Source organism: Macrotis lagotis, chromosome 1, assembly GCF_037893015.1.
Source record: "Macrotis lagotis isolate mMagLag1 chromosome 1, bilby.v1.9.chrom.fasta, whole genome shotgun sequence".
In the NCBI taxonomy this organism is placed as follows: domain Eukaryota; kingdom Metazoa; phylum Chordata; class Mammalia; order Peramelemorphia; family Peramelidae; genus Macrotis; species Macrotis lagotis.
The window spans coordinates 2,360,286-2,386,662 of NC_133658.1; the positions used below are offsets into that span (position 1 = coordinate 2,360,286).

A 26,377-nucleotide genomic window follows, 5' to 3' on the forward strand; every position below is an offset into this window, starting at 1 on the left:
GATTAAAAGAAATAGGATAAAGCAAAGCTAGTTAATTCCTCTTTGTAATTTTTTGTGTACAGCAGACCAGTCAAGTCAGAATGTAAACTGTCGTGTTCAAGAAGCCCCAGAATTGTAGTGTCTAGTGATGAAAAGATGAATGGTGATCTGATTAAAAGGCTAACAAGTTCCTTTATCATATCAGAAAAGGTCTCAACAAATCACCTGACCTGGAGAGGACTTTTTAGAACACTCAGAAGATTCAAAGGACTCCTGAAGTCTCCAAAGGAGAGAAAATTTGGACCAGAATTTCATGTTATATTTTAGTACATCTGGCATTTAATTGTATGGGTTATCACTGGGGACAGCCTCCTTGAATTTAATCACCCTTGTTTCTGTAAGTGTGCCACTCATCCTTACACCCCCCCCCCCCATGGATAGACTTCATGTTTGTGGCTTACCCCTTAGCAGAACAATATGAGTAGAAAAACTTTGCTTACTTGGGTAAGGAAACAGACATGTATAAGAAAAAAAGTGAAAGATTGCTAACTCAATTTGAAAAATTGAAGAAAGGTTTAGAAATGAAATTTTGTATAAAACAGAGGAGGGACTGTGATAAGTGATTGGTTTTTATTTCTACAGTAGTGATGTAGTTGATACCTTACAGAGAAACAGCTAGGGAAGATGAAGGAAAAGGAAGCTATAGTGATAGCATCTGAGGAATGCTGGCTTACAGGTGTAAATCAAATTAATTTACATCTTCCTGGGAACTAGGGGAATCTCACTCTATGGAAAGGAAAGGGATGGATTGGCACAGGAAGAGAAGGGACCATAGTATTAGCAGATTAGATGAATTAGTGAAGGAAGTGCTGCCAACAGTCAGGTTCACACATGGGTGTTTATCTCTTTCAAAGTCTGACTACCAGATTGTTGGGAAGGAGAATTTGAACCTACTTGGGAGGCCTTTGACCTTGGCAATAAAAGGTCCTGATTTCATATGACACCATAGCCATTTCCATTATGGACACCTGTCCTTACAGATGTTTTAATAAAGGAGCCGCTTTGGTCCACTTGTGATGGTTCTGAGTTCTTGGTAAGGTGCTTGTTTCTTACACACAGCCACAGAGAGAAGCCTGGCTAACTCATCCCAAAAGCCTCTTCCAATTCTACAGTCTATTATAATATTTCCAGTTTTAAATAAGAGTTGAGTATAGAGGCAAGAATGGAAGCTTGTGAGGAGAGCCAGCAAGCTGACCACTAGTGGTCTTCATAAGAAATTTTTAAGAGGCCAGAGTCAGTTGGACTGGGATCACAACTGAATGAAGGCCACCAGGACCAGGCTAAATACAGACCAGAAAGAGAGAAGTGCCTCAGGAACCAGAGGACCTGAATAAATTGGTAAAAGTTGTGCACAAGGAAAATTACCCCCAAAAGCTCTGGGTAAGCCAGATTCCATTCATCAAACCTGGAATAGACACTTTTTAGGCACCAGAGGGATGCAAAAGGAGGCAAAAGACAGTCCCTGCCCTTGAGGAGTTCACAACTAGTGAGAGAGACAACCTGCAAACCAAAAGATGCAAGGTCATTTGCATGCAAGATGAACAGACGTGATGAAGAAAGAGGGCTCTAGAATGAAGAGGACCCAAGAAGGCTTTCCTCTAAAAGATGAGAGCTCAGCCAGTAAATGGAACTGCAGGGGTCAGTCACCAGAGCAGGCCTCTGGGATAGCCAGAGACAAAGTGGCCACAGGACCAGTGTCACCAGATCAGATCCTTACTGGACAGCAGGGGGCAAGAAGACTGGAAAAGGAGGATGGACTGCCTAGTAAAGGCTCTGAATGCCAGAGCCCAGTGATCTTAAAGGCAATGTGTAGATATTGGAGTCTGCTGAGTAAGGGGCAACATGTGCATTTAAGGAAAATCACTCACATGGCTGGAGGACAGACAGGAGGGGGAAGGCTTGAGGCAGACAACCTGGCATCAGGCTCCTGCCAAAGTCTAGGCATGAGGGGCCAAGGACCTGCCCCAGGCTGAGTCAGAGTAGAGAAATGGACAGGCCTGGACAACAGCTTGACTGTGGAGGTGGAAAAGGGATTCCAGGATTACTCCTAAGCTGGGAGTCCGAGGGACAAGGAGGAAGGGAGGAGGGGGAAGGTTTTAGGAGGAAAGATGATGAGTTTCAGATGTCTACTATCTACTATGGGCAGATCCAATTCAAGATGTTTGAGAGACAGTTGGAGATGAGAATGGGGCAAAGATAGGGAGATTTGAGACTCTTCAGTATAGAAACAAGCACTGAATCCACAGGAGTTTCTAGAATACCCAGTAGTTTAGAGGGTCCAGGATAGAGCCCTGAAGGACACTTTGGATTAACGGCAGGATCTGGAGGAGGATCCAGCCAAGGACACTGAGGAGCAGCTAGAGATGGAGGAGGACAAAGAGAAGAGAGAATATCCAGAAGAGTGACCACGGTATCAAAGACTACAGAGAGGTTGAGAATAGTGGCTTTGGTCACGGAAAGATCATTGGTAACTTTGGAAAGGAGGGTCGGTGGATTAATAACATCAGAAGAAGCTGGGTTTAAGAGGAGCAGACATGGAGGCATCTCTTAGAGGGTGGTCTTCTTGAAAAAGAGAGAGATGGATAAAAGGATCCAGGGAGCTTAGGTCTGCAAGCAGGAGGAAAGGAGCCAATAGAAAGGGTGAAGCAGCAATGAGGAGCAATCTGTTGCTGGAGGGGGCAGGATGGAGGGGATCTCTTGAGCAGGCTGATGGGTCTAGCTCATTAAGGAGTGAGGAGACAAGTGGAGATGGAGGAGGTGGTAAATGAAGAAGGGGGGAGAAGCAGCAGCTCCCAGAAAACAGTGTGTCTTGGTCCCTGTGAAGAGACTGGGGTTAAGGAAAGCCGTGGGTCTGGCAGGAGTCAATGCAGACTTCCAGACAGCAGCAGGGTCAGCCAGGGTTGGGATACAGTCACATTTGCTTGATTTTCCCCATGCATTTAGCAGCACATGCACAGATGTGTGTGTGTGTGTGCGTGTGTGTGTGTATGAACATGTGAATACTGTCTGAGTATGTGTGTGAGCATGAGTGTGCGTGGATATATGTGTGTGAGAGCATAGGTGCCAAGGCCACAAATAGAGAGAATGGCCCAAAGTGGAGGTCTGGCTGGCCACAGCTGGCCAGATGAGAAAGGCATTGAGTATTCCCGAGCCAGGGGCAGAGTGGAGGTTTCTGAAAAGGGGGAGAACAGCCTGCATAGCAATAGAATTTTGTGAGGAAGTTAAGACAAGGGAGGAGGGCTGGAGGAAGGGATTCTGGGACTCTTGGCTGTGAAAGTGGTCCATTGGCCCAGAGACCCTGCTCCTATTAATGATGGGAAGAGTAGGGCACGGTACCTAGTTAGGAGAAGTTTAGAATATTTAGTTGAAGCCAATTTAAGCAAAAGCAAAAAAAGTCAGACTCCAGTTAGATGCCATTTAATTGCTTTAATACAGATACATTTCAGATGCTACATTAAAGAAAACAAACATTACAATGATTTTTTTCTGATGATTTTGCCATTTTTCACCAAAAGAATTTCAGTGTCATCAAAGTTGTCAAACAAACACATGATGCCCCTTATCATACAGAACAACGATTCTTAAAAATGAAATGCTAATAATTCTGGCGATAATGCAAATGGAACATTATAGTTCCACTCACATATAAACTTGGAAATTATAAAGTTTTTAATTACCAAATCTACCTCAAAACCAGGGAGTGGGGGGGGGGGGGTGAAAGAGGATAAGAGTGAAGCAACACAAATTAAGACCCAGGACTGAAATCTCTACCCAAAAGACAGTTTCTCTCTCCTTCTTTAAATTGTAAAATAGAAATGTACACTATCTTAAATCCGTCTGACCCAAAATGAATGCTTGCCGAGCCCTCTTAAGTCACAAATCTGTATGGATGGTTTGAGGGAGGCAGAATTTCGACCTCATTTTCTGCAGCTCCCTTTTACACTTCACATCATTTACATGAAACCTGATTAGAGACGAACAAAAGTAACTTCAAAGTTTACTAGAGAAATTTCCAAAAAGCCCCAAAGAAAGCAAAACTTCTCATGTCACTACCAAAATGAAAAGAATACTTTTAAATTTTAAAAACTTACCCAAAGTCAATCAAAGATTTGAAAATATTAAGGCAATGTCAAGCTAGGCAACGATCTGTGGCAGCCAACAGGAGAACCTTTGTCTAGAATAGTGAACTAAATTAGGTAGAATTCAGCTGATAGAGGGAAGAGGCTCCCAGTACAGTATCAACTTGAGGGCTTTTGAAATTTGTAAATGTTTTACAGTAAACTCCCCAGTGACTCTTCCCACTGATTCATCCCTCCAGGGCCCTGCCATTCTCAATGGGCTTCCTGCCAGCAGAAGGACCCAAAATCTGAAGGGACCCCCAACCCATCAAAGCCAAGTCTCAGTTTTTTCTTGTTTTGGGGTGTCTAAGTCTTCATGACACCATCCTGGGGTATTCCTAGCAGAGATCCGGGGAGGATTTGCCATTTCCTTCTGCAGCTCATTTTACAGATGAGGAAACTGAGGCAAACAGGGTGACATGACTTGCCCAGGGTCTGCTAGTAAGTGTCTGAGACCAGATTAGAACTCAAGACCTCCTGACTCCAGGCAGGGGGTCCTCTATCCACTCCACCACGTAACGGCCCCAAAGTCCTAGTATTTAAACTGCTAAGCAACTTTTTTTTTTAATAATCTCTTGGGATTTTCCCTTGATATATATATCAGAACCATGCAAAGCAGACAAAATCTCTCATTAACAGTCAACTGCCTAATTAAAAGAAAGGCAAATCTAATAAAAAGCTGAAGTCCGTCTGATGTCTGCCATGTGCTTCCTGCTGTCTTGAAGATGCTCTCCTTGGGCCCCTCTTAAACCTGAACCTATTAACTGTCTTCCAGCAATTGTTGCTTCAATAAAATTTTCTCAATTTAAAGTTGACAAGAACTTACAAAGGAACAATTTTATTTTAGATGGATCACTGGGTTTACAGAGGCCTTAAACGATTTTAAATTTTTATCTAAAACAAGGAGAAGAAATCAAATCTCTAATTCTAATGGAAAGGAACTTAACAAAATATATCCTCTTCAAATTGTGTCTATTTCTACCATCGGCAAATATCATAAAACATCCCCTGGGAAAGATGTTAAGACAAATGAAAACAGCTACAGAAACGAGGACTGTGATCAAGCTTAGATTAAAAAAAAAAGTCCAAGTTGTGAATACTTTATGAAAATTACAATCTTTTCATTTCAACATGAAGAGTTTAAGCAAAATAATTTAAACCACATTTTATAGTTAAAAAAAAAACAAAAGTAAAAGCAAAACCTCCCAGATGGATGAGAAAGGAAAACATTCTCATGAAACGAGGTTCCTCTTCAGCTGTACATCCCCTAATTGAAGAAAATCATTGGAATCTTCAATAGCTAAGGAAAGAAACCACAAAATTACTTGATATTTTAATGAAAGAAAAGAGCAAATGCTATATTCTAAAAAAGCCATTTGCACCCCAAATGCATGCAGCTCTGCAAAGGTTGAGAGACAGAAATAATCCCATCATCCCACAGGAACTTTAAAGGGCTGGTTTTCAGTACTTGGTCATTCTCATTTTTGGATGTTACTTTCCAACTCTTATTACACCACCCCATAAGAGCAGATTTGGGAGGTTCTCTCCAGAAAGTTTTATCCATAGACAAGTCCCTACACAAACTTTTCACCTGCTTCAAATACCCATCAGGCTTTTATTTCTCTCCCAACTATCATCTTCTCAAGTATTTGTGGTTTCCTCCTCTCTACCTTGAACTCAATTTTGGGGAGAGATATGACCTAGGCCAACCCCTCTTCAGCATCCAGTACCCTCCATCATCCCCCCTAAATCCTGGATCTCTGCCCTCCACCATCCTTAAAAACCATCCTCCACCTTACCAGCCCCTCCAACCTTTGTCTCACAAATCAATGGTCTTTTCCTCTCTGCAGCATCTGGCCACCCTTTTCTCCTAAATGTTCTTCCCCTCCCCCCACCACCACTCCAGCCCCCCCCCCCCCCCCCCCGCCACTTCTTAGTGTGAATCTCCTCAGGGGGGACTTCCAATTGTAGCTCTCCATTGCCTCTAGGATACAACCGGACCCACCTCAGGTCGGCTTTTCAAGTCCTCTCCTTCCTACCTGGGTCCATTCTCCAGTCCCTCCCGAGTCCCCCTGCACTCCTCTTTCTGCTCTCCTCTCCTCTGCCTCAGAGCCACTCCCTTACTTTCAGATTCAGCCCAAGCCCCACCTTCCACAGAAGCCCACCTTTAGGTTGCCAACTTTGTAGTTATTTGGATTTAGTCTCTATTTGTGCCTTCTGGTCCAGCCCCTGGTCCAGGGTCGGGGCCACAGTGGGCTCCTCATCAACATTTGCTAGAGAGCAGTCCTTTATCATCCACAATCAATGACCCAAACCATACCCGTGGGACACTGGCCAACCCAAACCCGAATTTCTACAATTGGGCATCTTTCCCAAGTTCTCACAAAACAACTACTATGATGTCTACAGGTTCCCACAATCAAGCTTCTTCTCTACCCAGCCAGGATGGATGCGATCATCCTTTGAAGGAGGTGGAGGGGCCTCCATTTTGTCCTCACTGAAGTACAGGGTTACACCTCCTCCCAGTCACCTCTTTTTCTCCACAAATCCTCCCAAAGAGGGGCCTTCCTCGCTTGTCCCAAGCAAATCATCCTCATCTAAGTCACTCCGGAGCCACTTAGGGGCCATCCTGGGGTCCAGGGTCCCTGCCCCTCTCAGTATTCAGTTTCTTTCACTACTTTCCACCACTCTTTCAGGAGCCCCCATTTTCCTGAGGCCACCTTGAAAATTCCCCTCCCTTAACTGAGGCTCTTTTAAAAACAGAAGCCAGGACACAAAGTATTCTCAATGGGCTCTGCTCCCATCCCATCACTCTCCTTCCTTCCCCATCTTCATGGGCCCCTCCATGCCAGCTCCACTCACCTAGTGGCCATCCCGGGGCCCTCTCCTTGCTGGGCTACAGCCCAGGCTGTGCGGGCCTGTCCTTCTTCCCCTCATCTCTTCAGAGGTCATCTCTTCCAGGGAGCCTTCCCTGATAACCTGGCTCAACAGCACTATTCTCTGTCCTTCACAGACCCCTTCCCCACTGAGCCTCACTCCTCCTAGCCTCAGGACAGTATCTCTTATGTTCACTCATATTCTACTATGGCCAAGAGCCAGGGATGCCCAGAGACACCCAGACAGTCCCTGCTCTAAAGAAGCTCACATTCTAATCAGGGGGCAATCTGGATAGGTTTTAGCTACAAGTCAGATGGAAAGATTCCTTGGTTCTGAGAGGGCAGAGTCAAAATCAATGTTCCTGCGTCTTTCATGTCATTTCCACTGAAAAAAAATCTGTTTCTGAAATTGAACCCTTATGCAGGGTCAAGGACTGGTGACCAGAAGGTTCCTTTCAGGAGCTGTGGCATAGCTCCTGCCAGAACAGGCAGGTTCCAGACTGCATCTCCCCAGTGGCTGATTCCCAGAATGAGGGCTGCAGACAATCAGGCTGGAAGCCTTGCCATTCCCAAGGCCCTTGGGCTCAGGGTCCTCGCCAGTCTCCATCGAGGTTTGAGTGGAGTTGGTGATCAAGACAGCAAGGGTGGTGGCAGACACATCAGGGATATGTGCCTCCCCTTTCCCCCTCAGGAGTACCCTGCTTGATCTCCCAGGTAGGCTGGCTCCACAACTAGCCTGTGTAAGGTAATGACTGGCAGGTGGGTGTAGCTGGCCCCCATCTCCCACTCAGGCTATGAGGGTCATACTTTCCTCCATAGGTTTACTGCATAGACTTCTCAGGCCTTCTCATGTATGCTGCAAAGAGGATAGGTAAGCACAGGACACCAAGGGTAGTACAGGCTCAGGGATTCCTCGCCAGGGCTGAACACAGGATTAGATATAACTATCTAGTGAGGAAAGAGCTTGGCTCACTTGGTGAACTTCAAGAGAGTACAATGGCCACACACCATTTTGTATATGGTCTGATCATCAGAAGGGCAGAAGTCAAATTCTTGCTTTCCTACTTACTACCTATTTGATCACAGCAGTCACTTCCCCCTCTTGGGCCTTAGTTTTCTCCTCCCTAAGATGGAGGGACTGAGTCAGATGGTCTCTAAAAGCAAAACAAAGTGAAGTGGGGAAATACCAATTCAGTGAACACTATTGAAAGGCATTTTAGAATGATGATGATTCCTGGATACACAATATCCCCTAAGCTGCTTTTTCTCCATCCCCTATAGTCTGTCTCCCAGTTGCTTTTCTTCTGACCAGGCCATTCTTCACAGTCAATCATCACACATACAGATGCCAGTCTTCTACCTCACAGAGACCACTGACACTCTCCAACCATGCATTTAAGCTCTTATTGGACTATTTTTCCTCTCTCTCTGGTCTCAGAAAGAAATGTTTTCTCTACATCTTGTAAAAGTTGGTTCTTCTCAATGTGCCACTGACCCTCACAAAAATGACTCTATTTGACTCTACCTCCATCATGTAGCCACTATCCCAATTCCCTCTTAAGGTCAACTTGCAGATGTCAGGCAAACATGCTTGACTATGTTGACTATATTAAGCCCTGGAGATACAGAGAAAAAAGACAAAAAAATGACCTCAGGGAGCTCTACAAAGGATGAGTACACAAACAGAAGAATGGGTGTCCAGTAGAGTGTCAGTGGGGAAAGATCAGGACATTTTTATGTAAAGATAGTGCTTGTTCTAAGCCTTGAAGGAAACAGAGAATCTATGAGACAGAAAGTAGGAAAGATGTGTCCTCCAGATGCAAGAAGCATCCAACACAAAATGGGGCCCAAAGTGTCCTGCCTGGATTCCATGCCAGTGCTGGGATAGTCTGGAAATGCTAAACACAGCCTTCTATATCATGTGACCTTTGTGAACTCTCAAATCTTTCCAAAATAGGAATGATGTGCTGGAAATACATCTGAACCTGAGGTCCATGACACCAGGAAGGCAACAGAACCAACCTCTACCTTGAGCAGCCTCAGCTCCCCTGGCCCAGAACAGAGAGGCACCACCCCCTTTCCCTCAGCCTCAACTGTCAGGCCACCACAAAGAACTCTGCAGGTGAGGGAAAGAACAAGAGGAAAGGGTCAGGAACCAACTGGACTCCATCCCATACGCTGCCAACTTGAGATTCAAATTCCAAATGACAAAAAGCACCTGGGAGCAAGCAATACCACCAGTAATCCCAGACCAGAGAATAGAGGAAAAGAGGGAACAGGATGATGATGAGGAGGAGGAAGAGGAGGAGGATGATGATGATGTCTGTCCTTCATTCTCTTTTTTAGGTTTTTGCAAGGCAAATGGGGTTAAGTGGCTTGCCCAAGGCCACACAGCTAGGTAATTAATAAGTCTGAGACCGGATTTGAACCCAGGTACTCCTGACTCCAAGGCCAGTGCTTTATCCACTACGTCACCTAGCCACCCCTGTCCTTTGTTCTTGAAGAAGATCATGACATCAAGGACATGACACCATGAAAAGCATATGAACTGTATTGGTCAGATATGGATCAGGACTAGTAGAGATGGACCTGGACACAAGGTGATCAGGGTTAAGTGACTTTTTCAAGCTCACAAAGTTAGTAATTGGCAAATGTCTGGGACTGGATTTGGACTCTCATCCTCCTGACTCCAGTCAGTGCTGTTATCTACTGCAGGATAAGACACTGGGGAAGGGTTTCTGTTTGAATGATAAGGAAAAGAAGGATGAAAATACTTTAAAAAAGTAACAGCCAGAGAAGTTAGCATTTGAGTTCAGAAACAATGAACAAGACCTGAAGTTTACTAGCAGAAAAATGAAATATTTGAGAAGTATATGGAGAAATCTCGGGTAAGACCAACAAGTGAGGCTAAGGCAAGAGTTCAAAGAGAAGACAGGGTGAATCAGGATGGAAGTGGATGAGGAGAGGGAAGGGGTTAGGTGCAATATATTAGGTAGGTAAGACCAAATCACTGGTACAAGGTAAAAAGAACCACCCTTGTGACCATAGGAAACAGAAGGAATGATGACATCACTGACCTAAACACACACAGAGGTACAGATGACGGAATTGGAGTCGGAGGGATGAACGACAGAATCAGAGGGACAGAGGGCAAGTGAGAGAGACAGACAGAGGGCGAGTGAGAGAGAGAGAGACACAGAGGGCAAGTGAGAGAGAGAGACACAGAGAGATAGAGACACAGAGACAGAGAGAGACAGAGAGAGAGAGACAGAGAGACAGAGAAGGGGAGGGCGGAGCCAAGATGGAGACAAGAAGGGATCCTGTCTTAGGCACTCTCTCATAAAACTCATAAACTAAGGACTCTAACTAAACTTTCCAGAGACAGAACCCACAAAGGGACCCAGTGAGGCAGTTCTCCTACTCAAGGTAACCTGGAAAAGAGCAGAAAGGCTCTGCTTCCCGGGGTTGGAGGGGCGGTCCACCAGAGGGGTGGCCTGCCAGAGTGAAAGAACTTCAGCCTCCTGGAGGCAGCCCCAGGGCGTTGGGAACCGTGGCTCACAGCAGCGGGGGAGTCTCCTGAGCTGCACCCCGGGGAGCACCGGCACAAAGTGGGGGAACAGCGGGGGACCTCTGCCAGAGCGAGCACGTGGAGCCCAGCCCTCGGGGCACACAGGGAGTATCTTGGTCTTTCTGCAGCCCAGATCTAGGAACCAGAAACAGGCAAACTGGTAAGCAGGAGCCCCCAGGGCATGAGCCCATTGAGCTGAAGGGTGGGGGGGGGGAGTGAAGAGAGACTGCCCAGCTCTGTCCTCTGCCTCTGGAACAGGACTCTGGGGCTCTGACAACATTCAGATCCTGATCCCAGTCTAGGCCCCCCCAAAGAACAACAAGCCCCCCCACATCAGCCCCGTGGCAGAGGGAGGCGCTTATGGTCATTCACAGACCAGGAGGGAGGACAGAGCCTCACACACTGAGACCCTTGTGGGAATGTCCCAAAAGCTCAGGAAGCACCCCAAAACCAGGTCCAGGCTGGGAAAATGAGCAAGCAGAGAAACAAGAGGAAGACCATTGAGAAATATTTTGCCTGTGAGCCCAAGAAGGATCAAAATACTTAGTCTGAAGATGAGGCAGTACAAGCTCCTGCATCTAAAGACTCCAAGAAAAACAGAAATTGGGCTCAGGCTATGACAGAGCTCAAAAAAGACTTTGAAAATCAAATGAGGGAGTTAGAAGAAAAACTGGGAAAAGAAAGGAGATGCAGGAAAAACATGAAAATGAAGTCAGCAGCTTAGTCAAGGAAATCCAAAAAAATGCTGAAGAAAATAGCATGCTAAAAACTAGCTTAGGTCAAATGGATAAAACAGTTCAAAAAGTTATTGAGGAGAAGAATGCTTTAAAAAGCAAAATTGGCCAGATGGAAAAAGAGATAAGAAAACTCTCAGAGGAGAACAAATCCTTCAGACAAAGAATGGAACTCATGGAGATTGATGAATTTACGAGAAACCAGGATTCATTACTTCAAAACCAAAAAAATGAAAAATTAGGAGAGAGAGAGAGAGAGACCGACCCCCAAAAGACAAATGCTGGAATGGAGAGGGGAGACAGGAAGAAAAACAGACCAAAAAGGGTATGGGGGGAATGAGAGAGACAGAAAAGGGAAAAGGGGGATCAATTATTGAACTAAGCTAGGTGAGATGAAAATGGTGATTAAAGAAAAAAATCAAATTTGGGAGCCAAGGCAATGTGCAGAACAAATGTGCCCCCAAAGCTGTGAGGCAGGAAGACTGGGAGGATGGTAGCATCTTCAACAATACCAGGGAGATTCTGGTGCCTTTTCAGGAAGGCCAACTCCTGTAGGTGTAACAGAGGCATATATCTTGAGGAATTGGTGGGTTCAAGATCCTTTAAAAATCCAACTGTAAGGTAGCTAGGCTAAGGAGCCAAGGGCTAACCTCCAGAAAGGAGAATGACTGCAGGGCCTTCAGATGATGACATAAACTTGGCTATTTCTCCAGCATGTGATTGAAACCCTGAGGAGGAAGGCTGGTTGCCAAGGAGCAATGGAGACTCTTTTCCCATTTCTCTTCCAGGGCTAATGTGTAGGGAGAGAAGAGCGGGTAACTGAAGGAGGAGGGAGAAGATGGCTATGGACAGAGTTAAGGAAGCCCGGCTCTGTGAGTGCCAAGAAATGGAAGAGGACATATTAACAGAGATCAATCCTCGGGGATGGGAGTTCCAGAAAGCCCAAGGGAAGAGGAGGGCAGGGTGCCACTGAGGATGACAGGTCTAAGAGAAAGTGAGGCAGAGGCAGCCAGCAACTCAGTAGCCAAGGAAGAGGGAGGTTGCCCCCTACTTGTATGTTGGCTGTATAAAACACAAGTGAGGAAAAAACTCCACACTCTGATCCCTCTAAGATCTAATAACCAATGTAGGGTCCTCTGCCCCATCTTTCTCTGGTGGTCTTTTATGCAGAATTCAGTCCAAGAGGCCAGTCCTCGGGGAGAGCCTCTCTGGGTTTGCCCTCCCCTGGAATCACGCATTACAGTCATCATCATTAACCTTCCCCCCAATCTAATCAAAGCCAACTTTGTTTCTTGCTATCCTTACTTCTATGCACACATGGCTCTGACCATCCTCTCTGGAGTGGTCTAAAGTCCAGGCCCAACACTGTTCCTGAGCATTAGACAAGCACAGCCCAAACCAAGTTCATCCATGCTTCCCTAGCTTTCCTCCACATGTTAATGACTCAGGTACCCCCTCTTCCTCTCATCCTTCCTGAGACTTCTGGGTCCCCCTTCTCAGCTCACAGGTTCTACCACCAGACCCTCTCTGACACAATTCCATTTCTTCAGCAGGAAGCACACCTCAGTCTGGAAAACTTCCAATCTCTTCCAGCTGTTCATGAACTCTCCAGTCTGGTGTTGGGCCCTCCACCCATCTTCAAAAGTTCCTCCCCCCCGCCCCCAGCCCTTCCTCTCCCCCTGCACTGGCCTACTTGTCTCCCCTACCAAATCTAAGCTCCCTAAGGGGCCTGTCTTTTCTGTCAACTCTGTCCCCCCAGCTTAACACTACACCTAGCTGGTCCACATCCCCACCTGCTCCCTGCAGAGGCCAGGGTAGACTTCCTCAAGCTACAGAGTCCCCAGTCCTCCTCTGAGGTCCACTCAGACCCCATCCATGACTCCCTCCACACCACAAATAAGGGCTCTAATGCCTCCCCATGCCAACTTTGCTTGGACTTCTCTCAGGCATCTTTCCATTTGGTTTTTATCAGCTTATCTATACCCTTTTCAGAGCAGGAGGACCAAGATCTCACACCAAAATAGAATCAGCAGGATGCTCTACTCAGAACTAGCACTCCATAAATATTTGCTGAATCAGATGAACCTGATCTCTAAGGGAAAATCTCTGTTTCTGTGGTGGCAGGAGAGCAACAGAAAATGTGGGTACTTGGTACTTACCATCACCACCCACTGTGGTTCTGCAGCATGCCTCAGGGCTTTCAGAACTGGCTCCCTTTTGACCAGGGGTCGGCAAACTGATGCACAAATGACCCCAGTCCTCACCTCCCTCCTCTGAAAAACAAAAACAAGATGGCTCAGGGCTTGTTGAGGTCAATGTGCCACTGCATCCCTCTTCGAAGAGGCATCTGAGTCAAACATTCTTCAGGCCTGGGGATCTTATTACTCAAAGCCTAACATGGTAAACATGGGTGAGGAAGGAGCTAGGGATTCACCAATTTTAGTCCCATTTACTGCAATAAAAGAACAGCTGTTGTTCATCTATTTCCACAAAGGAATGAATTCACTTACTAAAGCTGATTATATACTTAGAAATACATTTTTCTTAAACTATACTTATCCTTTCTTAAAAGCACAGAAATCAAGTTGAAATTCTTAAGTTACATAGTAGTGTTTACCTAAACAACTCAGTTCATTTTCATTTCAAAACTAGCTAAGTTCAGACAGACCATTTGGACTAGAAGTTTCTTAGCTAACTCCTCTGTCACTATCTCCAGGGAGATTCTTCTTCTCCATTAGGAGGTGGGCAGCTAGGTGGCACAGAATCAGACTTCAGACCTGAACTAGCTGTGGGACCCTGGACAAGTCACTTAACCCTGTTTGCTTCAGTTTCCTTATCTGTAAAATGAGTGAAATGCCTGAACCACAGCAACATGATAATCAGCAGTTTCTAATTCTTTCAGTCACTTGGGTCTAAATGAATACCAGTGCCTATAAGTCTTCTCAGGTTTCTCTGAAACCATCCCCATCATCTTTTATTACAGCATAATTATATTTCATCACATACCAGAACGTGTAAAGCTGGTTGATTATTTCATTAGTAATTGATGGGTTTCTCCTCAGATTTCAATTTTTGCCACTTCAAAAAATGTTTTAAAAAAGTGTCTATCCTTAGCAGTTTTGCAAAGGACTAACCCTCTCTGATTCCCTGTCCCCCTTTCTCCCATGCCCCCAACACCTTCTTCCTGAATCACACATCCTGATCAAGTAATTTTCCCCAAACTTCCTTTTCTTTCCCATTCTAATGCAGAAATATGAATAGTTAGACAGATAGGTGAAGAGACAGAGACAGATAGATGGTTTTGTTCATGTGGATATTTGTTTTGATACATGTTTAGAACATGAGTCCAGTTTTTCCATTCTCAATGGGCAACTAGGGGAAAGTGGGTTGGAGGAATTTTTTGCTAATTTTTCTATAAAGCACTATGGAATATGAAGTATAACAGAGCATGGAGGCAAACAGACTAGAAGGGAGGGAAAGATGCGGAAAAAGTGAGAGGTGGAAGCCAAGGGGATACTTGTGAGGAAAGAAACAGGGCCACACCTAAGAGAAGTTGACCCGGAATGAACAGCAAGACATGACCACCAAAGGGGAAGGGGGTCGAAGGAAAATGAGGGTGGGAGAGAATCTGAAAGAAGGGTATGTGGGGAAGGAAAGAAGAGATTTGTTTGAACTTGCAGAAGGTCAAACAGCTCTGGATCAAACAGGCATAAGAGAAATGCAAATCAGAACTCTTGTTCTCATCACACACCTCACCAAGTTGGGGCAGGTTAACTAAAGGTGGAAAAAAAAAAAAACAACATTGAAGGGACTGTGGAAAGATGGTACCTCGAGGCTTTGCTGGTGATGCAGTGAACATTCTGGAAAGCAGTTTGAAAGCATTCTGGGAAAAGGGACTAAAATGTCCCTGCTTTGAGGCAGGGATACTCAAGTTAGAGAATTGTCCCTATGCATCAAAATAACCCTAGTACCATTTTTATGGAAGGAGCTAGGAACACATATGTGCTCAATGATTGGGGGTGACAAACAATTTTAATATTGCTGAACCACAAGAAATGATAACTATGGAGAGAAGCATGGAAAGACCTCTATTGTCTGATGCAAAAACAAAGGAAGTGGAAATGGGAAAACAACATAGATAATCACTACAATATTACTGAAAGAGGGAGGGAAACTAAAGGATGTATAATTAGGATGATCAAGCTTGACCTCAAAGAAAAACAAGAAAATGTCCTCCTCTGTACCTTCTTCACATCCGTGGAGGATCCGAGGTGTTTAATTTGCACACATACACATACACTCAGAGGACTGTGTTTAGTTAGTTGTGAATTCCTCCCCTTCCCACTTAATTTTTGTTAAAAAAGGAAGCCATACCAGGTAGAAAAGAAGGATATATTTGAAAATGCAAAGTAATGGAAAACACCATTATTTAATGTTTTTTTTAAATCAATGTTTCCAAAATGACCAGTGGCTCCTTCTCATTACCTTTAAGACACTGGACCATTTCCTTAAGCTCTCTGGGCATCAGGCTCCTCATCTGTATAAGGTGGGGATCAGACTTAGTGTGGAGGCCATTTTCCTGGTTCTGTTTGATGTCTCTTTCCATCTCTAGCACTCTATGACACCTAGATTCAAATTTGGGAACTGGCAATGATTGTAAAAGAAGTTAAAATTATCAAATAAGTCACATTGTAGTCCAGTTTAGTGTCAGTTTGACCAGAGGCCAAAATAAATAACATGCAGTCTACTAACAAACACAGCAACCCAAAAACATTTAATCTCCATTCAAAAAACAATGAGGGTCTATTTCATCCAGGGAGCACCAGGCTGGTACTTTGGCAATCTGAAGGCACTTTATCAACGGGAGCTATTCTCATGTACCCATAAGGCCATAGGGAACAAAATATCTCCCAAAGATTTAAATAACATTTAAATCATCCTAAGTTCCTTGTTCAGCTTTCTAAATGAATTGATATTTGAATAATAAAAACAGCTGGTGTGCATATTGTGCTAAGGTTTACAAAGCTTCATTAAATCATCACAGCAAGCTGAGAAGCTCACTGCCACCATTATTCCCATTTTACAGATGAGGAAACTGAGGCAGACAGTAGTAAAGTGATTTTCCTAGGAACACAGAAAGCATCAAAAGCAAAATTTGAAATCAGATCTTCCTAATTCGAAGTCTGAGTCTACTTTTACAATGGGCATGTTCTCTATTGAATGTATTAATAACTATGAGTAACAGAAAAATAATCATTCAAACATTACCCATTCTGAATACCTGGAATTTAAACAATTCCTAAAAAAAAAAATAACAAGCTCAATAAACTGAAATCAATCATCAATATAACAAATAGTGGTGGGTCCTTTTTGGTGCCCTTTCTCATTAATGGCATTTCAAAGAGTACTCCAGAAAACTCAGTCTGGGATGAGGATCAGACCTGTAATTTTATCAATCTGGACAACTCTTAGACAAGGAAGGTCCATGTACCAGAGCAAGCCCCTCATCTTCAGCCCATGGCGCTGAATCATCACGCCAAGCTATTTCATAAGCTGCCCAAGGTCCTGCCTCCAAATGTCAGAGATTGTGGGCAGGCAGAACTGGGGAACAGTCTATCTTATAGAATTCTTTTTTTCCAATTGAATGCCAAGAATTTCAGACATAAAAAAATTCATTTGACAAAATTCCAAACTTAAGTCATGTTATGTGCAACCTTTATTAGATTACTCTGTCAAGGAGAAAGGGGAGGGAAAGAAGAGAAGAAGAAAGAGGGGAGGGGGAAGGAAGGGAGGGAGAAAACTGTAAAACTCAAAACCTTATCAAAAAATTATTCTTGAAAACTAATTTTACACTTAGTTGGAAAAATAAATAAATTTTTAAAAACTTGACCTATATTACAAATCTCCTCTAAGGAAGGGCATCTCCCCAAAGTGGAAGAATGCTAGGATTCTGACTGACCACCATCCATACCTTCCATACATATTAAAAAACAAGCTACTCTGACAATAAATCCCAACTTACTCCAGGGCTAAGCTTTCTTCGCTATTTTGTAGAGATTTGTGGGAGGCAAGAAATGAGGAAGGTTACAAAGAAGGGTTTCCTTGGTCCCTAGAATGAAGCCATAACCAAGCAAGGAAGACAATGCATCACCTCATGTTTCCTGTCTAAGGAGTAGGAAGGCAGATGTCCTAGAACATCCCCACACGGTTATTGCTGAGTGGAGACAAAGCACGGAGCCCCTGGGGAGCAGCGCCTCCAGGGGTTGATGCCTGCTCTCCTCTTCCCATTCACATGTGTCTTCCCTTTGAAGGGGGGCCCCTGGAGGAGCAGGGGCCAAAGAGGGCCGAGAGTCTAGGGAGCAATGGGGCCAAGCAGAAGCAGGCATGCCCTGCCAGCTCCAGGAGCAGTGAGGCAGCTGCCTTTGACCCATGTGCCTGTCAGTGTACTCCAAGGTGAACTTCCCATGGTCGCTGTGGGCAGCTGGCCTCTGTGGACTGAACAGCTTGAGCACACTCTTCACCAAAGTCTCCTGACTGAAGAAAGATGGGGAGGCCTCAGGAAAACTTACCCCCAAAACCCTGAAATTCTCAGTGGATGCTTTATGCCAACACACCCTCATCAGGTGCACTTTCAATGCCATCTCCATCACAATTACTAAGCTTTTTAGAGAGGTTTGAGTTGTTGTGTTTTTTGTTTTTTGTTTTTTTACTTTTATGAAGTAACATGATATGAAGACTATAATTTGGTTTGCTTTTTTAAAAGTGCTGGATTTTCTAAACTTCTACAAATACCAACTAAGGGAGCCAAGCTGGAGGGAAACCCTAGATGGGTCAGCCCAAAGGGGTCCTCTGAAGCATTTTTTGATTCATAAGGTCAGGGGATAAGAAAAGTACGCCCTCAAAATGAAAGGGCTTATCTCGCCTCTAAATGGTCCCAGCAGGTTGGAGCATGGCCAAACCCGAGCCCCAAGTCCAAAGATTTTGGAGGTTGTTCTATCCAGAGAAGGGGAAGAGGAAAGGCAGAGAATAAGCCCATATATATTTTCACCAGTTTCACAGGAAGTTAGTCTGGTCCCAGACTGGATTCCTCCGCTGTTTCTCAAGCACAAGAGTAATATCCTCCCTCCAGTTCTCAAAAGGCTCAGGAATAAAAAAGGAAACCTGTCCATTGGTCTTGAGTTTTTCAGGGAGCTTGAGAAGAGGCTCTGCCCCCCCCCCAAAATCATTATCCAAAGGGTATATGGCATTTTTCTATCTAACCCTGAGATCCCATAGGAGCTCTTAAGATTGCGCAAGGCTTCTTCACCCTTCTGTCTTCCCTTCCCACCCCCACCTTGTCTGCAGCCCAATGGCACCGAGTTCCCCCTCACTTGCTCCAGACTTGCTCTGCCTCTTCTCAGCTTCCTTCAGTGCCAGCTCCACCCTCCCCTTCTGGGGAAGTCTTTCTGGGTTGTCCCACTGCCAGCACACCCGGGCTCACATGAGAATTCCCCCATATCCCATATAGAGAACATCGTCTGAGTTTCTGCACATTGTCTGCCCCACCAGGTGGTGAGCACCTCCAAAACAAGGACTTCCTATGGATCCCCATGGGCCTGGGCAAAGCAGGTGGTTATTACCTGCTAATTTACTGACAATAGCATTGCTCTTCTGAATGACCCCAACTCATTCTTCTGTCCTATCTCAGGCCTGTGGAAAGCCCAAACTGCTTCTCCTTACCCTCCCATAACAAGTAAGGGGTGAAAGGTGACATGATGAGCCCATGGGAACATGAGCTCTCCTCTTCACATTCTATCTCAGTAGCTTCTCTTCTACTATCTTTGAGATCATAAATAATAGCTACAAAAGTTTTTTGGTTCAGGATTTTTTTTAAGGTGCTGAAAAGCAGAGAGAAAAATAATTTCCTGACACAGCTCTCCACATTTCTCTTTCAACTCCTGTGATTATTCAGGAGAGAAAGAGACAAAATGAGCAGCAAATCTCCCTCCTGGCTGCCTGTATATAACAAGTCTAGAATACACATCTTTTTGAAAGGAAGATTATCTCCAACTAAGGAGGGTTACCAGCCAGAAGATAAAGTAATGGATGCATGTTCACAATATGAAATATAAATAATGCCATATTTGAGGACTCCTTCCTTGATATATTGTATGAAAATGGAATTTTTCGAGGAACTCATCATTTAAAGAACTTTATGGTAAATCTTTGTGAGTGAAGCTTCATTTTCTAATAAAAATTCAACATTCCCTAATGGGTCCATTTTGCAAATTCAAATTTTTTTTGTACATTGAATTTTGTTATACAAGCCAGTCCTGAATGCAGTCTGTATTATCTATGTGAACTGTTTTTTAAAATCTCAAGTTAAACTTCAAATATGATGTATAATGTGGCACTTAAGTGATAATAAGTCAGTTACTTACCTTTGGAAGTTTCTTCTAAGACCATTTCTTCATTGATGTTCAATGCCTTGATTCTGGTACAAAGGTTGTATGTTTTCCACATTCCTCCTGGAGGCAAGTTTTCAGAAACGTTTTCCATGCAGTTAGGTTCATTTCTCAAGTCATTTTGTCGTTCCCAAAATGTATTTCTTTCACATCTCTCAAACTTTATAGTACTTTTAGATTTATGTTTTCCATTACCAACTTTCTTCCTCAAGGTTAAGTTTTTGGAATGAAAACAAGTGCTAGGGGTAGCCTTCACAAAAATGTTTTTGTAGACATCTTTCCATGGAATAAATTTCCACTGCTGCGGTCCCTCTTTTCCTGTGCACGTCAAAAGGACGTTTTCATTTGGGAAAACCTTCTTATCTAACAGAGAATAAAAATGCCTTCCTTGCAACTTATACTCAATTTTCGTAGACTGGATACTATTCACCGCCACCACATGAGCTGTTTCTTTAGAGAAGACTGCATGTCCAGCCACCACAAGTAGATCAGCCAGGCTGTTTTTCCCCTGGATGACCTCAACTTCCAGTTTCATCCCAGGGCCATACTCCTGAAGCAGAAAGAACAAGCCCGGTTTACTCAGTAAGTCTTGGAAAAAAGCTCTGGCAGCATCCTCCCAATGGTCCCCATTCGCAGGCAGTATGCCAGATAAGGCACAGTGGTGAGTCAGCCGGGGCAAGCACAAAAGCTCTTCAGGAATGACTCTGAGGTTGGCACACTCTGAATGGGGGACACAGACCGAAAACCCATAGTCCATGAACAGAAGCAGCACTGACTGAGCAGAGACTTCAGAAATCTCCACCCTGTTCCACTGGTCTTCCCACCCATATCTGAACAAGCAGCTGGAGCCGGGTATGAGCAGGTGTGGGGGCAGGGTGGGTAGGTGATCAGGTAGAGCCAACAGCAGCTGGCACAGAGAGGTCATGGTGTCAAAGAAATCCTCCAGCTGCACATAGAAGTCCGAGGGGTCAGAAACAACCGTGACAAAACCTCCGTACCGGTGGCCCCTCTGCAGAAGAGCCTGCCTGACTGAGTTCCCTCCGAAGGGCACCGTGTGACTCTTCATCCACATGCTAAGCGCCATGTCTGAATGATTTGGCTTGCTCTCCTCACTCTGTTGAACTTGGACATTCAGGTACTCCAAGAGCAGCAGGCCATCCACCAAGATCTCCACTTCCCAAGCAGCATTGAGGTAGCGCAGGAAAAGTATTTTTGTTTCTAAATGGGCAAACAAGTGAGTGATGGACTCAAATGACATCTTCCTGGCATTTTCAATCCAGATCCATTTGCACAGCACAGCTTGGTGGGGAATGCTCCTGCTCTCCAGGCTGAGTTCCTTTGCCCCCAGTGAAGACACCACCTCGTAGCGACCACAGTCCAGCAAATAGACGAGCATCTTCTCTTCACCCAGGCATTTCTCCACCTTGGCGCGGCACCACGTGGCTGTGATTCTGGACCTGGTCAAGCACTCTAGGCCTTCTTCAATCTCTTCCCCAGGCAGGAAGGGGTTTTCCTTGGCTTCCTTGACTATCAAGGAGAGCAATGTGGACAATAATTGTGCATTTTTACTTAGTTTCACAGAGAAGTTTCCACATTTCGAAACATGAAGTATCTCTGCCTTCTCAAGCTGCCCAGGTTTTAATTCAGGACTCGGAACCTTAGTTGGTTGGGGGCAGGATATCTGAGGACACTTAATTTCACCTGACTTTTTCTTGTCTTCATTACCAATATCCAGACTCATTTTTTTAGAGTGAGTTTCAGGTGTTTTGGAGACTTTCTCCCACTTCTTTGAACATGTTATCCACTTCATCATTTCATTCACCACACACTTCTCATCACAAATGATATTTACTTCCCACTTTTGCTCATGCTTCTTCAAAAATTCACAAAAAATTAGCTTGTTATTTACTTTTTCAGCAAAGTAAGTTACTGTTTTGCTGTCCCATAATTCATCGGGCTCATTATATCTTACTCCACTCAGAAAGGAATGAAGGCCAAGCTGAGGAACTGTCAAAAATTTCTTATCAAGCTCACGAATTTGAGACAGATTTACAATTTCTGTGTTACCATAGTCAATAAACTCCACTTCAAAAGAATTCCTTGTTACATTGTTCTTGATCACTGCTCTATATAAGGCATTATCAGCGGCATACTTTGCAACCACGAGATCTCCCACTGAAAGTGCTACTGGTTCCCTCTCTCGGTCCAGGTCTGCCATCTTTTCATTTAGTTCTTTTGCAAGTTTGAAGATCAAGTCTTCATTCTCAGCCAGCTGAATGTGGAAACTTGCCGGACTCCATATATTGGATACGTAGGCCTTAACTCTGGTGTTCAAGTGGATGGGAGCGGGAGGGAGGTCAGAGATCTGGGGCCTGGCCACACCCTCTACTTTAGGGGCCACTGGGCAGGGTCGTGCTCTAACAGGTTCTGATGCAGCACACACTGGTTTTCCTTCACTAATGAAGTCAAGATGGGAAGCAGATTCAGGGCTAGTTTTTCCATTTGTATTTTTTAATCCCCCCTTTAAAGATGAGTTTATCTTGCTTTTTGGACTAGGATCCATCTGAAAAGAGGCTGATTTTAAAAGTCTGACAGGGATATCTTTGGAATTCAAAGTCTGCTCCATTTTGTTTTCAAGGTACTTGGGATGACCAGTTTTAGTTATGGTAGAATGACAATGGTATGCTTTGTCTTTTGGTGATGCCCTACTCAACATTTTACTTTCATATTTCTTATGAAAACTTCCCACACATTTTCCTTTGTCATATTTTTTCCCATAAACTTGAAGCAAAGTTTTAATTTTCTGATTTATCTGCTGATTCCCATCATACAGTTCCAAGCCAAGCTGGGCATCTGAATCCCGAGACACAACCACTGCTTTCAGGGGTTTTCCCAGAAAGTTTTCTTCAAACCAGATGTTGATTTCTGTTGGAATGTCTATGTCCTTAAGGTCTGAGAGATAACACTTGATGGCCTGCATAGGGGTAAACAGCAGCTCTGAAGATTGATCCAAAATAGGCAACAATTTATTTCCTTCGACGATCTGCTTGTTTCCAAAGTCCACAAAGTAGACCAACAAAAAGGAGGCTAAATCCACTGGTGATGCTATGGCTCTGTAAAACAAACCATCTTCAAAGTACCGTGACAAGCACAACCTTGTTTTGCCATCAAACTTTGGATAATTTGAGAGCTTGCTAATCTCTGAAATCCTTGCACTTATCACCTCCAGACTTCGACTATTTTTCCTCAGTTGGCAGTAAAACTTTTTTGGACTCCGGATGTGGGATATATAAACTGCTTCTTCACTTCCAATTTTTAAGTTAAAAGAAGAATAGCAGAAACTGTAAAGGCTCACAGATGCTGGCAAGGACATTAGGGATGGACTCTGTTGGGCACAGCCACAATTGACCAGAAATTCTCCAGCACTAATGAATGGGGTTCGCAAGTCAACTATGTTGCATAGGCAATTTGGGTGAATTAAAACCAAAGCATAGATGATACAAGTCAATAGTCCATCATAGGAAGAAATAAACTTTCCAAAATCTATGCAAGACTTTGTTGTCCAGCTGAATGATTCAGAATTAATGGGCTCAATTAAATTGTTAAGAGTACATCTGAATGCTTGACCCTCCAAAATAAGAAAATCTGGGTTAATTGCACAAAGATCTTTAATTAAGATTCTTTCCTGATTGCCGTAGTCAACAAATATGACATCCACTTCTCTGGGGGACACTTGAGTCAGAATGGCTGCTCTGTACCATTTTCCATCTTTCGCATACTTGGCAACACAAGCCACCTGCCCTGCCTGATAAGGGTCACTATGGGTCCCATAATACTTCTGCATCTTCTCCATAAGCAGCATCAGTGCTGGTATCTTACTCTGCAGTTGGCAAGAAAAGTCTCCAGGGCAAGAAAAATATGAGCACTTCACATCAACAACAGTTCCAGGTTTGAACACATATTCTTTGTATGGATGGAGAGGCTCACTTGTCCCAGACACATGTCCTAGACTTCTGGGGAAAGGGCTTTCTAACCCTGCAAAGGCAGCATTTAAGAATTCTGACTTGTTCAAAGGACTTTGGCCAGCTATGGTTGAAAGAGGCTGCTTGGTTTGTGCAACTACAATATTGTGTTCAGGTCTTAAATTTGGACCTAAAAAATCTGTTCCAGGTTTTGAAAGACATTCTGGCTTTACTTCCCAATATTCTGCATAACCACCTTGCACCATGAGACCAACCACATTAACTTTCCTAGAGGCCTCAATACACTGGACATTTACAATATACTTGTCATTTTTCTTAGCTACAACTTTAAGCAGGAGGGCTTTGTCAAACACAGTCTTTTTAAAAAAATCTATTGCTTTCTTTACCCATATATCTTCTGTGGGACATGCATGAGCCAGTGAACAGCACATAGCTAAAGCTGGTAATTCACAAAATTCTTGTAGCAAAATTTTCACATCATAAAATGGAACAGACTCAGTATTTCCAAAATCTAAAAAATAAACATTAATCTTATAACCATTAACTTCAGTGATGACAGCTCTATAAAAATGCATGTCCTTATTATATCGAGCACAACAAAATAATCCAGGCTCTGGTTTTTTGAGAATCATTTCTTCTTTCTCACAAGAATCATATAATTCTCCTATTTTCTTCATTAAGTCTTGAAAGTTGTTTTGATGATCATCAGTGCGTACCCAGAAATTTGATGGATTCAGTACATACTCCACAAAAGCTACATAGGCAGAATTTACTTTCATTTCTACTGTCTTCCAGCATATGGCCACCTTTGATAAAGGGTCTTTTTCCAATGCAGAATTTAACAGTGTCACATCATCCTTAAAATTCTCCACTTCAGAATTTTTTCTGAGAGTGGGTTTTTCATTTCCTAAAAGCTTAGGGGCTTTTTCCTCCAACATGGGGCTATGTGGCAAAAGGCATCTGTTTAACTGCAGCAGATTCTTAGGGCTCATCACAGACTCTTGACTATGAAAGGTCACATAATACAAATGCTCCTCAGGATCAAACTGATCGATATGCGCAAACATCATCTGCCCTAACAAAGCTTGCTTAAACAACTTAAGTTGAAAATTCCTGATATCTTTGTTTGGATTGCTGAAATGTGACAAAGAGCAAGGAAATGAAAATAAGGGCACTAGACTGAACTCTTGCTTAAGCTTCTTCACATAACTGGAAGGCACTGCTTCACTGGTGCCCAAGTCCATGAACCATATCTTCACTTGATCATGGGGTAGGAGTTGCTGGAGAACCCCTCTGTACCACTGCCTATTTCTCCTTTTGGCAACACAAAGCAGTCCAAAGTTATCAGTAGGAGGATTTCTCTCTCTGCTGATGGCTTCGTAGTGCAAAGACATCGCTGCTGTTAAGTTTTCCAGCTCTGGTAACCATTTCGCTAAGTGACAATAAAATCTACTGGGACTGATGGCAGAAGCAATTTTCACACTCTCCCTACAGTTAACCAACAGGGATGGCTGCAAGTTATCTAGGACGTGTTGATAATTAGGTGAACTCTCATTATTGCCATATGAAGAGTTGGATCTTCTATATTGCTGCAGCAGATCTGGCATTTGGAAACACGAGGAACTGAGAGGAAATTCTTTTAACATTTCTATAATAAGACAAAACGAATCTCCATCAACAAGCCTCCCTAACTGTAGCTCGAGAAGCTCAGAGATGATTCTTGGCACTTCCAGAAGAACCATTTGATGAGATAGAATGGCCTGCACGTGTCCCTTCACTTGCAGTCCAATTAATGATGTGAAGTAATTTAAAGCCTTGGGAGACCACTTCTCCCCAAGAGGAAGTATGTTGGCAAAAACACCAACTGTTATCCTTGGAGGGAGTTCAAACAAGTTGTCACATGCAGAAGCCACGTGGGTGGCACTGACTCTTAGTTCTTTTCCACAGTCTATAAGAAATACTCTATAGAACTCATTTTTATTTTCTACTACTTGTCCTCTATGCCATTCTCCAGAATCTCTTTCTTCCACCAAACAAAATTCACCTACAGCAATATTATTATATGCTTTGGGAATGTGCTGTAGTTCACTCTGTAGTATGTGGTAGTCAAACTCACATTCAATATCATATTTGCCCTGAAACTTCACCAAAATTTCCTTGGCAAGACATTCAACATGAGAGATCTTCAGATCCAAGTCTAAGGATGGTGGGAACAGAGCCTTAGAATTCATTGTCTGTAAAAAAAAAATATTTAAAGAAGTAATTAGTTTCTGAAGAAGCTAACTTATTAGAAGGAATCTGGGAAGATGGTGGAATAAGGCAGGAAATGACCTGGCTCTCCTAAATTCCCCCCCAAACAATATAAAATAATGCCTCAAAATGAACTTGGAACAACTGAAATAACTGATAAAATTGAAAGGAAGTTAGGAAAGATCTTACCTCTCAGGGTACTGTTTGGACCAGGTTGAAGTGCAGATACAGCTGAGTTAATAAGAAGCTCTGAGAGCAGTTATGTTAGGAGCTTCAGAGCTTTCACCTGACAGACTGGGGGTGGGGTGGGAGGAAAGGGGAAGGGTCAGACAACTGATCTGGGCCAAGGGAAGACTGCAGGGTCC

General features: G+C 43.8%; 1 protein-coding gene across 2 annotated transcripts; it reads right to left on the bottom strand.

Annotated features, from left to right (window-relative positions):
- Positions 1–3,493: 3,493 nt before the first annotated feature.
- On the bottom strand, positions 3,494–25,996 carry TDRD15 (tudor domain containing 15). 2 transcript variants are annotated; one of them, XM_074194828.1, is made up of 4 exons: positions 19,756–25,993; positions 15,821–15,979; positions 13,495–13,608; positions 3,494–5,457 (listed from the first exon to the last, which is right to left on the bottom strand). In XM_074194828.1, exons 1-4 carry the CDS (start codon positions 25,991–25,993, stop codon positions 5,390–5,392), a joined length of 6,579 nt encoding a protein of 2,192 aa, XP_074050929.1. In that variant the 3' UTR covers positions 3,494–5,389. The 2 variants fall into 2 exon arrangements, with proteins under 2 accessions (XP_074050929.1, XP_074050936.1); XM_074194835.1 differs by lacking the exon at positions 15,821–15,979 and having other exon boundaries at positions 19,756–25,996.
- Positions 25,997–26,377: the final 381 nt, after the last annotated feature.